Raw genomic sequence first — 12,585 nt, 5'->3', positions numbered from 1 at the left:
TTGGGTTTGATTTAATGTGGAATGCTTTGGGTTCTCTTCCTTTAGATATATTTTTCGCTATATTCCTTTCCTTGAGAAGACTTCTCGGTGTCAAAATAAAAAAAAATAAAAAAATAAAATAAAAACGTCTGATAATTTTTTAATTTAATATAATTTGTTGGTAAATATATGTCACGTTGTTCAAACTTTAAATAACATTTTAGTATAAATCCGTGTATCGCACGGGTTTGAAACTAGTTTGACCCTATTTGCACTCAATCCCCTTAAAATTTAAAATAAACACTTGCCAAATCCGATTCTTTTACCAAAAACTCTTTATCCAATCCCTAAATTCCCACCAGTTCTCCAAAATTTTAAAATCACCTCTCCGTTTATATAGTCACGAGACTCATATATACTAAGCTATACTTGTAAACTTACTCCCATGACCAAAGTTTCTAAAACGCCCCTCTGATTGCAGCAACGAAACAAACGGTGAGCATAATAAGTATGAGCTTTGAAGTCACTTGGGGGTAAAAAAAAAAAAAAAAAAAGTTTGTGTACATATATATGTCCTTGGGCCAAAAAAAAAAAAAAAAAAAAGTTTGTGTACATATATATGTCCTTGGGCCGAACTAGGCTTTGATATGGGCCGTCCCTTTAGTGAGAACACAGCCCGCACTCGACTCTTGCCCTGCTCCATTTTTTCCTTCGCAGACCAAAAGAGCTTTTTGAGCACAAAGCGCGAAAGAAGAAGAAGAAGAAGAAGAAGAGAAAAAGCCCTAATGAGCTTAGCTCGCTATGCTAAAACCCTAGGTGTCCGCTATTCTCACGCCCGATTCATCTCCTCCACCCCTTACCGCCTTGGATGGGTCGACAAGATCAAGGGCGTCTTCACGGGCAAACCCTCGTCCCCTTCTCCCGATTCCTCTTCTTCCTCCTTCTCCCTCAATGGTACCTAAAACCCTAACCCTAACCCTAATGTCCCCTTGCTTTCTTATTTTTTATCTTCATTTTGTCGTAGATTTCGCCGATCAGATGGACAAAGCCAAGACATTTGGGATGCTGAAGAAGTTCGAGGTGGGGAGATGCAGCGAGGCCACGATTTCAGAGTCTTTTAGGAAACAGTCTTCGATTCTGCGGTACCTCGGGTCCATTGATCCCGGTGGAGAGGTCAGTTTAATATATGCAAATGATCATATTTTATGATCGAAGAGCAAATGAGCAAATGATTTTTTTTTTAAATTTGGTCTGGAGCTATATAAACTGATCACACTTTATGATTTTAACCCCTGAAACCTTAATTATTTATCAAGAGAAGTATCAAAGTTCGCAGTTTTAATGAGCAAGGTCAGTGGGTCATAAAAATATATGATAATATTAAAGTAAAATGATAACAAGCTGTTGAAATTTGAAAGATCAGTTGTGTGGCATTAGTGCTTTACTTCACGGATTCTGTATGAAAGCAGAGTTGGATTTGTGTACCTTTGCATTAAGGAATAAATTGGCAGTGGGCTTTTACTGCAATTAGGAAGACTTTGTCCCAAAATTTGACATTGGTACAATCCTTTTCCATTTAGCTCCATTATTTGTCAGAACAGCCTAACTTTGTTAGGCAAATTTAGCTGATCATCTTCGGTGCTAAGCATGATGCATAATATCTAAGAAGTCAGAGAGACAAAAAACAATAATTTTTGAGGCAATTTATTGTCATGCATGTTGCCGTCTATGTGGATGTACAAAAATGTAAAAGCAGACAACAAAAAATAGATGTATGTCAAAGATATGTTTTTAATTCTTAATCATTTTTGTAAGAGACGAGGGTAAGATTCTAAATGCCTCTGTTACTTGACCAATCAGCTAAGTTGCATGGAAACAGGCCTACACGGCAAATTCGTAAAATGCAGGGTATGGGGACATGAGTACAGATATTGAAATTAATAATTTACATGAGATTAATATTGTTTGTCAATTCATTTGTTACTAGAATTAAAGTTCTTTACATTTTAAAATTTCTTTTGTTATGTTGATTATTATAAATTGGAAACTACTTGTCTTTGCACTAAACAACCAAATGACCCTTTAAAATTATAGTTTTGGATTTAGGTATGGTCTGAAAGAAACCTGACCTTTCAAGAAATGTATGTGAAGGGTAGAATATCCATTCAATTAGAGTTTGACAAGTGTTTTAAAGTAAAACTGAATAAATGTACATGCATATCCAAGGAGTATCCATGAAGTTTGTGTGGGGACATGTCGGATACGTGTCGCGTACAGATGCGGCTTCATGATAGAAGTTCCTGGGTAACATAGCCAGTCAGTAACCTAAAATTGCCATCCTAACTTATTGCTATCTAGATGGTTGCTGCCCACAAATATTAATTTGAGTGAATTTTTGTTCATCAGTGCTTTCTAGTGATGAAGAACATGGGTAATGTTGCTTTGCAGTTTACATGGCTGGTCGCTATATTGCCGCTAAATTAATCTGGATGAAATAGGCTTACTCCACAATTTTTTGCTTACCATTTCTTCTTTCGTACATCCTATCTGATATGTATGATTTGTTTATATTGAAATCTCCTTTTTATGTCTTGATTAACACGTACTTCAAGAATGGACATGAAGTTGTATGTGGTTTTATTCTATTTATTGAATGTGGTTTTATTCCTTTTTATCTCAAAGTATGAATTATGGGATTTATTTGGGAATGGTAAGCTTCGTAATTTGAGACGTATAGGATTTAGGAAGATATATGTTAAATGCATTTTGTAACAATATTTTGTTTTACAGTAAACAATAGAGGTATATTATTATATATTGTCAAGTGTCAGGACATCTCTTTGTGGGTAAACATTCAGTAACCATCCTATTACTCTACAGATTCTCAATGTCTGTATCGTCTTTAGTTTATCAGCAATATCTTTTATGGTAGCCATTATATATGCAGAATTCAGAAATATATATAACATATACTCCTACATCTTCAGATCTGTGTCTATGTTGTCTCTCTAGATTTGTTTGAGATTGCTCCATTTTGTGCTTTCATCTTCTTCGGATTATTCATTGTAAGATTCTTATTTTTTTAATGTTTTCTCCACTTGTAGAATCTTAAAACCAGCCACAAACAGGATGCAGCGACACATTGTAATTGCACTATTTCTGAGGTGGAAAATACATTGTCCAAGTACACATGGGCCAAAGAGGCACAAAAAAAGATGGATAAATTGAAGGAGGAAGGAAAGCCGGTGCCAAAAACCTTCACTGAGGTACCTATCTGGTCTGTAGCTGTATGCATCTTACTCTCCTCAACAAAAGTATTCTGTTACGTATGGAATATCTCCACATACCATGAGCATGTAGATCATCTTCTTTTACGATATATAAAAAACAAATAAAACTTTGACATTCCAACCTCTATAGCTCCGTGCTAAGGCAAAGGACTCTTCTTTCCCGAAAACCTAGAAGAATAAACTTAAGAAGAATTAATATGGTTTCAACACATTTTTTGGTGTATGAAGGATTGATGTCCATGTCCACAAGTGCAATCTTCTAACCTTCACTAGCGGTTTGTATTGATTTGCTTGTTGCATGCATAGAGAGGTGTAGATTTCAACAAATAACCTGTTCAATTTATTGTTAACTGTTCTCTTTGTCTTTTAGTAAATCTTGAAGAAGTGGAAAATCTCTCTTGAGTAGACACGTTTTCTGTTTTTTCTTATGTTCTATACCACATTGTCTATCTTATTCGTTGAATTATGGGAAAAAGCTGAATAATACATTGAAAATACTAAATAGAAACCAAAACTGTACAAGTGAACTGAACTCCTTTTTCATTGTTAAGAGGATACTCACTTTTGGAGGTGAGAAAATTTTTCACGTCTTTGGCATTCAGCATGCCCATCTTGTTCATTGCATACTGTGAAGAAGAAGCTCAGTCTTCCAAGGCAAGAACTATGTACAGAGTAAACTGTTGTATGTTTACAGGAGCCTTGTGCAGCACCGTCAACAGTGAGAACTTTATATTCTTCTATTCAACTTCAGTTAATAGACAACACGAAGGACTTATATTGTTCTATTCATCTCAGATGAGAAAACCTACAAACTCTCATATTGGATCTGTTGCATGAGATGAAATCCTTGAACTTGCTGAAAATAATTGAATTAAATAGAATGTCAACATTTGAATTTCTTATTACCCTATGAAATTCTACCGTTACAGGGTACTCTGTTGCATCCGATGGTCTTACATATTCCAAGTATCTTTGCACAATATATTCCTTAATATCTCAACTTAGAATCACGATCATCCTTGTTCAGTGGTTCTCTACGGGGGCTACTTTGTAGCATGAGCAGAAGCAGAGAATGTTCCAGCAAAAATGAGCAACATTTTGTGATTGTTTATGAGCATGTCACCATCCCGACAATGTTATTTGAACCATAGGTGTCAAGTATCCAGTTCCTGAACTTCAAGAAACTGTACATGTGGACGCACACATTCTATATATTCTTGCAGATTTGTATCCATCCTCATTTATGAGTAATCCACCTAAAAATTGGTCCTTAATTCTATAGAATAAATTTATACCCATAGTTGCTACTGTCTTGTTTTTGGTATCGTTTATGCCCTATGTTATCTGGGGTACTTCGAATCTGAAGCGGTACCCGTACTCGACACGTACCCATACCCGTATCCGTAACCAAACCCCCAGGACACTCCTTGCATATATGCATACATTTATTCTGGCATGTATTCAATTAGACAGTACATGTCTTAATTTAAAAACCTTGTCATATATTTTTTTGGACATATTGACATCTACTTCTTGAAAGTTGATGGACATAGGTCAGGTTTCGAATTATGATTTTGAAGGGTCGCTTGGATGTCTAGTTCAAAAACAAGTGATTTTTCAATTTATAATCAACATATTAAAAGAAACATGAAAATGTTATAGGAATTTTAATTCTCATCATTTTTCTCATATAGATTATTAATTCCAAATAAATGATATATGTGTATGTAAATATTTATATAGCCGTGTCCGGTGCCCTACCATTTACAAATTTCCAGTGTCTCGTACCCGTTTTAGCACCTGTACCTGTACCCATGCAAGATAGTTTATGTCAAATAACAATGAAATGAAATTTCCATTTCTTCATAAGTTTAAGACTTGAAGTGTCAGAGAAGTGTCCTGAAGTGTCTAGATGCCTGAGTATCGGACACATTCACAAAAGCTAAATTTTGAAGTGTCCAGGTAACACAGTATCTTGCCTACTTGTGTCAAACTCCTATTCAGCGCATGCCGTAAGTTGTGCCAAACTCATATGCTACAGTACACAGTTGTTTGGTTGTTGAGTGGAACCGGCTTGGCTGCTCGGGAATACTGTACCATACTACCATGTTTATTATTTGTAAGGATTAGTCCTTGATGAGTTTTGAAATGGATAGATCAGAGGTTAACTGTGAAAGGAATACCCCACCCTTCCATTTGTATTTTGGGCTACAGCCTACAGGGGTGGGATGATAAACTGGGACTACATACATTTACTTGGATGAGAAATTGCAAAGGATCCTGGGAGGCTTCTACTGACCTAATTTTGATAAATATTTGGGATGTCCTCGTACCTTACCTGTGTTTTGTGTAGCATTTCTATTTTGGTTTCTCTCCCTCTCTCCTTCTGCACATTAAGTATGTGTGTGAACGAATTAACTGTCTGACCTTTTTGATACAATATAGTTATTTTCAAACTCTTGGCTTTCATAATATTGATGAAAATTTTGCACTGACTATATACATACATATTTTTTTTTCTTTTTTTAAATGCATGCAATTGTTGGTTGTTTGAATTTTTTCTTCATTTTCTAAATATATTATTCTTTAGAAGTATAAATTGCACTCAGAGGGGGTATTTGTTATACTATGGGCCTTGATACCTTTTATTTTTGTAGGTACAAAAAATGATGGGTTCGACTCCATTGGATGTTGCCAGATCTAATTTGAAAAGCAGTGGGAAATTAGGTAGGAATGCACCCTGTCCCTGCGGGTCTGGAAAGAGGTACAAAAGGTTCGTTGCCACCTGAATTAGTTTTACTCTCAATCCAGGCCATTGGTGATCTCTTTATCTAAATACCTATTCATTTTGTGAGATGTATCCTTTTGGGGCTGTATATTCCAGACTTTTAGTGGGTCCTCTGCCCCACAGGGATGGGGAAATTTTGTCTAACCCCAATTTAGCAGGTGGTAAAGTTCAACCAACACATCGATCCCAAATATTTATCTTCTGTTCCTGGAGAAACCATTACATCCATAGTCCAAGTTCCCCTTCATCCTCAACTTATTCATTGTGGAAGAAACTCATAAGCTTCCTTTAGTGCACATTCTATTTGACAATTGATGACTTATGCATCACAGGATCATCCATTATTCCATCAAACATTATTCTGCCAACTTCTTTTAAGTTAGTACATTTTGCATGTGACGCTTTATTTTTTTATATTCACAGGTGATTTTTATATAACATATCTAATGCTTAAATGTCATTTATTTGGACATGAAGGTGCTGTGCCCCTGCTTGAGATAATGTAATCCCTATGCAAAGATATCCTGAGCTCTTCACAATATGCAATCTTGGGAAGGCCTGAACCCAAGTTAACGCAGAGCTGAAGCTCGTCACTTCCTTTCATCAGTTAGCATTTCACAAACTTCACCCTCTTTTGAAAGTGAGGGCACCAAATTTTCTTCCCGCAAAAATGACATCCATTCAGTTTGTTGCAACTTGAAATCAAACTTCTGAGGACTGTCGAATAATGCGAGGGATTGTCTTTGTTATTCCAATTTGTTGCGAGTTTCTTCCTCTCAGTGCTGCAGGTCCACTATTGTAATCTTTTGGCAATACCTGTTTTTTTGCAATCATTTTGGTTGCTGTACTTGAGTCTGGGCTTTCCTGTTGTGGAAGTGAACCCTGAAGCCATAATGCACATATTTAATTGAACTCTGAATCTTGTTTGCAATTGATGTTGCATTTGGATAATCTATGTAAGATATGCCAAAGCCAATAATATTAAGCTATAATGCAACTGGGACAAACTTCAAGTTCATATTTGAATGCAATGAGCCCGTCTACTTCTAATCTGTAGTTGAGTGATCATAGTTTGATCCAGATGACCTTTATTATTATTATTATTATTATTATTATTATTATTATTATTATTATTATTATTATTATTTGCACAGCAGTATAAAGTATTGTTCTCTTCATGGTTACTATTAAACTCTATAGGTACGGGCGGAGCTTATTCGGTAAATTTTTTTTAGGGAAAATCCTCTTTTAACCCAAAGTTTTACCCCAACTTATTTAAAAACCCACTCACTTTTCAAAACATCAATAAACTCATTATATCCTATCCCACTTATTTTTAAACCCAAATGTACAATACACCCATTATTTGTATTGTATTTATCCAATAACTTGAAAAAAATCCTAAACTACCCTTCTTCCCAAACTGATCTCTCCCTCTCTCCTCCTCCTCCATCTGAAATCAGAGCTCTCTTCTTCCTTCCTCTCCCCCTTCAACCACTACCACCAACCTCCTTCTCTTCCCTCCCTTCACTTCTCCTCCTCTCTCAAGCCCATCAACCTCTGTATCCACCGCCCCTATCTCCCCTCGCCGCCACGTCACCCACCACCGTCGACCTTGAAGTAGATGAAACAGGGGCGCCGCTGAGGCGGAACTTCTGGTTCCGTAGAACAGGGCCCCCCACTTGAGGGGGCCCCCATTTCTCCTCCTCCTTCTCTTCTTCAGCTCTCGATTCCTCTCCGTCCCCTTTCATGGAGAAGCAGTTCGAGGATTTTCGGGTCCAGCTGGAAGAATCCGGATCCGTTAGGGATCGATCGGATTCGGTGGCCAGCGAGATGGAGTCCTCAGTCCGCCACTCGGCTGATTCATGCTAGCTTGCTTCTCGTTCATCAGTCACTCCCAATTCCAGGTCAATTTTAGGGTTTTAGGGTTTAAGAAATTTCAATATCTTTTGATAAAGTTCTTATCTTTTTGTGTGGTGTTTGGGGTTGGCAGAGGAAAAACCACGCGCTCTCCTCTGATCATTTCCTTCGCTGCCTGCATATCAAATTGGTAGGAAAAACCCATCGTCTTTTACAGATTGAAATGGAAAAAGGCATCAATCCGTTATTGAGACTCTGTTGCAGAACTTTAGCGTATGATGTAAAACTAGCTATTTTAAAAAACACCAAATCAATTATAGAAATTTGATCTCTTAGCAGATCCAGCACTTACCACTCAAGCTCATCGAGAACATCATCGGTCTTGTGAGCAGCATCTTTGAGTTCCCACAGCCATTCATTTGAAAGTGATATTGCATAAAAGCTTATAGATGATTCCTTTGAAAGTGATATGAAGCCTCTTATGCTAGCGTTTCTCGATATTACTTTCATGTATTTTGCTTTGGAAATACACGATAAGTTAGAATTGACAGTTAATAAAATTTTCTTATCATGCAATCATTGATTGTGGCATTTGTTTGTGCAGGAGCGTAGATTGTAACATTTTCATGATGGGATACATATATTCCATCATCAATGGCACACCTTCATTCATTCATCAGAATATGAACTTCTAGGAGGAAAGATCGCGATTGCATTTGTCTCGGAGAAATCAAAAAAATCTACTAGAAAATATTGTAATTATTGTGCATGTTGTAATCATGAATACATTGGTTTCGGAACCGAATGTGGATTGAGTATGAAACATGTTTCTTTATTGAGGAATAATTAGAAATTGAATAGCCTAGATATATAGCCTTAAAGTAGTAAACTCCGAAGCGCCTCATCTAGAAGTGTAAACATGTCAGCAGTTGCTCATTGCTTGCTTCGGATATTTGATACGATAATGTTATAAGGGCCACCAGTGGTTATATGTCTATGAAATGTTGTAATCAGTTATTTTTTTGAAGCATGTTATAAGGGCCACCAGTGGTTATATGTCTATGAAATGTGTTTCAGATCTTGTATTTTGTATCAAATGTGTACATTCATAGCTCATGGTATTGTTCTATTCCAAAACTAGTGCTATTGGATAATTTTGCGATATTTGGTTGATGCGCAACATTTATATATGTCTCATGTGTATGAGGTTCAGTTTTTTCAGAGGTCATGTTTTATGTATAAGAGTTGATGTTGTTACATAGAAAAAGAGATATATTATATTCGCCTACGTCATGTGTTGCGTGACCAATTATCCACCTCGACGAGGGGTCCTCGCGCAATTTTGAAGCTTCTGGGCAAAGTATAGCACCTTATGGTAAAGTATAGCACCTTTTGGCCAAAGTATAGCACTATACGACAAAGTATAGCACTTTATTGACAAAGTATAGCACCTTATTGGAAAAGTATAGCACGATTGGTCAATAAACACGTCACGTAGGTCGTCGAGTGTTTGCATTGCCCTAAAAAAACTGATTTGACTTATCACAATAAGTTGCTGAATTTCCAGCGACCAAAAGGTGCTATATTTTATCGATAAGGTGCTATACTATTGCCATAAGGTGCTATACTTTATAATAAGGTGCTATACTTTATCAATAAGCTGCTATACTTTCCCATAAAGTGCTATACTTTATCAAAATCTAAAAATTGAGCGAGTACCCCTCGTCGAGGTGGATAATTGGTCACGCGACACATAATATTGCCCAATAGGCTGTAGTTAACACAACCTACCATCAAAATTTCTTCAGTTCAATCAGTGCATCAGTTCATTACAGATATTCATATCTATCAACCACTAAACTCAAGCGCATAACATTGAATGAAAATAATCCATGAAGATTGAATGGAAATAATCCAAAATCACCACTATCGAAACGTTGTATACATTTCTACTAGATACATTTCTACTAGTTACACTGATAAATTTGATACAACATGATACATTGGATAGTGCATTTGATACAATATGCACACAAATCATCTATATATACATAATATAGAAAATTTCATACAACACGATACATTGGATACTACTTGGTACATCATATTGCAGGCTGTAGTTGATTTGCCGTTTGGGTTGCAATGTGACAGCAATGCGAAGATCTGATCGAATGCCAATAGTGGGGGATTCTCTCATGTATTTGATTGGAAAGTTAGTGTGCATTGACGAATGGTTTCTGATTGAGGGGTAGCTGTGCGTTACGTTAGGTGTGCCATTGATGATGGAATATATGTATCCCACCATAAAAATGTTACAATCTACGCTCCTGCACAAATAAATGTCACAATCAATGATTGCATGATAAGAAAATTTTATTAACTGTCAATTCTAACTTATCGTGCATTTCCAAAGCAAAATACATGAAAGTAATATCGAGAAATGCTAGCATAAGAGGCTTCATACCACTTTCAAAGGAATCATCTATAAGCTTTTATGCAATATCAATTCTAACTTATCGTGCATTTCCAAATCAAAATACATGAAAGTAATATCGATTTTGATGTCGTAATGCTTCGAATTATCAAAACCCACAAGAACAATAAGAATCTGAAGGACCACCAAGCAATAAGAAAATTAGAATTTTTATGTTACAACTCGTCACCATTCCCAACACCAACAAGTAAGAATAATCACCTAGTAACTTTGTACGCTTGCAAAAAGAGGGAGGATTTTCACATCAATCATCAACTCTAAGGAAAATTCTATTCATAAATGCAAGCAAGAACTATAGTTCTAATTTTAAAACATAATGTCCAGAGAGGAACCATAGTTATGTAAGTCATGGTTGATATCTCATGAATGTACATATCTTATGAGCAATTGAGCATCAAGTAAAGGTTACCTTCACTTTTTCCAATAGCTTTTTGGCATCAGCGTTATTTTTGAAGCGATCACGGACAGGCTGCAAGTTGTAGGTTCATGAGATTTTAGAATGACAGAACAATAAATTAGAATTTGAGTAACCAACAATCATCAAAATCAAAATCAAATATTGATAAGAGAGAACACTAAGCGTAAATTCAACGAACAGGTGGTGGGCAAAGAGTTGAACTAACCTGACTTGCAATGGAGAATAACATAACCCACCTCATTCTGTCGAACTCACTTCCTTTGAGCGCCAAGGATCCTCACCATCGTCGTCGGCTTATGCGAAGGTAGCTCCTTACAAAGCCAGGCGGTCTTCGACCTCCGCCATTACTTCGGATGCTCCTCAAGCTCCGTCCACTGGCGGCAACGACAAATGCTTCGGGTCCTTATCTGCCGCCACGTCGACGTACTACAGGGAGTCAATGTCGAAATTATTGGTGGGATGTTCATCTGCTTCAAGGTCGACGGTGGTGGGTGACGTGGCGGCGAGGGGAGATAGGGGGCGATGGATACAGAGGTTGATGGGCTTGAGGGAGGAGGGGAAGTGAAGGGAGGGGAGAGGAGGAGGTTGGTGGTAGTGGTTGAGGGAGAATAGGAAGGAAGAAGAGAGCTCTGGGCTCAGTTGGAGGAGGAGGAGAGAGGGAGAGATCAGTTTGGGGAAGAAGGGTAGTTTAGGATTTTTTCAAGTTATTGGATAAATATAATACAAATAATGGGTGTATTGTACATTTGGGTTTAAAAATAAGTGGGATGGGATATAATGGGTTTATTGATGTTTTGAAAAGTGAGTGGGTTTTTAAATAAGTTGGGGTAAAACTTTGGGTTAAAAGAGGATTTTCCCTTTTTTTTATAATACACATGAAGACCACTTTTGAGTCAAAAAGATAAATCCCTTGGTTTTTGTACTCCAATTATATATAGAACACACATATTCTGGTATTATTTGGGTTGTCTGACAAAATCTTGATTACGTCCGCTCCTTCGCTTATGTTTTGAAAAAGGCTGCGAGGATGCAAAGTGACCTAGCTTTTTGTATCATTTTCCATAGGCCCTCCACGCAGAATAATTAGGGTAAATTATACCTAAACCGTCAAGAACTTTCAGCGTTTTTTTACTAATCCTCCCAATAACTTTTTTAACCACTAAACCCCCATACTTTTCGGAATTGCAGAGCACAAACAATAAGTTTTCGCATTTTTCAGATAACCCCTGTAAATTAGAACAAAAATCAACATAAAAAGGCATTTTTAAAAGTTATCGGGAGTTTAATGTAATTTATCCAGAAGATTTGGAGGTTTTTTTTTTTTTTGCAAAAGTTATCGGCGCTTTACTCAAAATGCTGAAAGTTTTTTGGGGCTCAGTGTAATTTACCCGTAAATAAATGTACAAAAATATCCATTTTAGTATTAGCATGACTCATTAGTTTATTATTAGGGGTCTATTAATTTAGATAGCTTAATTTTATATGTGACATGTTACTTCGGGCTAGCTAAGTCAGTCTGAAGTCTAATCTACCTGGCTATTTATACATCACTGATACAGAATTTTCTTTAATCCAATCCGAAACTTAAAACAATCCGTTTAAAGTTGATTCATATCTGCAGAATTTTACAAAGATTTTTTTTTTTTGCTCCTTCAGAATTGTTTTAAATAAATTTGACTACGATTTGTGCTTCACAACACAAGATAGGATAAAATCAATTGGTTTAAATACACTGTTAACAGTTAAGATTTACACC

The 12,585-nt window shown here is 36.6% G+C and overlaps 1 protein-coding gene across 2 annotated transcripts; it reads left to right on the top strand.

The window, feature by feature from the left end:
• On the top strand, positions 670 to 7,075 carry LOC109840198 (protein translocase subunit SecA). 2 transcript variants are annotated; one of them, XM_020408748.1, is made up of 5 exons: positions 670 to 933; positions 1,004 to 1,152; positions 3,084 to 3,245; positions 5,927 to 6,033; positions 6,535 to 7,075. In XM_020408748.1, the coding sequence occupies exons 1-5, from the start codon at positions 765 to 767 to the stop codon at positions 6,551 to 6,553; spliced, it is 606 nt and encodes a 201-aa protein (XP_020264337.1). In that variant the 5' UTR covers positions 670 to 764; the 3' UTR covers positions 6,554 to 7,075. The 2 variants fall into 2 exon arrangements, with proteins under 2 accessions (XP_020264337.1, XP_020264336.1); XM_020408747.1 differs by having other exon boundaries at positions 671 to 933; positions 5,927 to 6,042; positions 6,535 to 6,988.

The sequence above is a fragment of the Asparagus officinalis genome, chromosome 5, assembly GCF_001876935.1.
Source record: "Asparagus officinalis chromosome 5, Aspof.V1, whole genome shotgun sequence".
In the NCBI taxonomy this organism is placed as follows: Eukaryota; Viridiplantae; Streptophyta; class Magnoliopsida; order Asparagales; family Asparagaceae; genus Asparagus; species Asparagus officinalis.
This window is presented reverse-complemented; position numbering and strand designations above follow the sequence as displayed.

Bases quoted from the DNA above. Each gene is read 5' to 3' on its own strand.
- LOC109840198 (XM_020408747.1), top strand. From the start codon at position 765: ATGAGCTTAGCTCGCTATGCTAAAACCCTAGGTGTCCGCTATTCTCAC. The intron at 934-1,003 runs GTACCTAAAACC...ATTTTGTCGTAG, and splicing joins TTCCTCCTTCTCCCTCAATG to ATTTCGCCGATCAGATGGAC. The intron at 1,153-3,083 runs GTCAGTTTAATA...CTCCACTTGTAG, and splicing joins CCATTGATCCCGGTGGAGAG to AATCTTAAAACCAGCCACAA.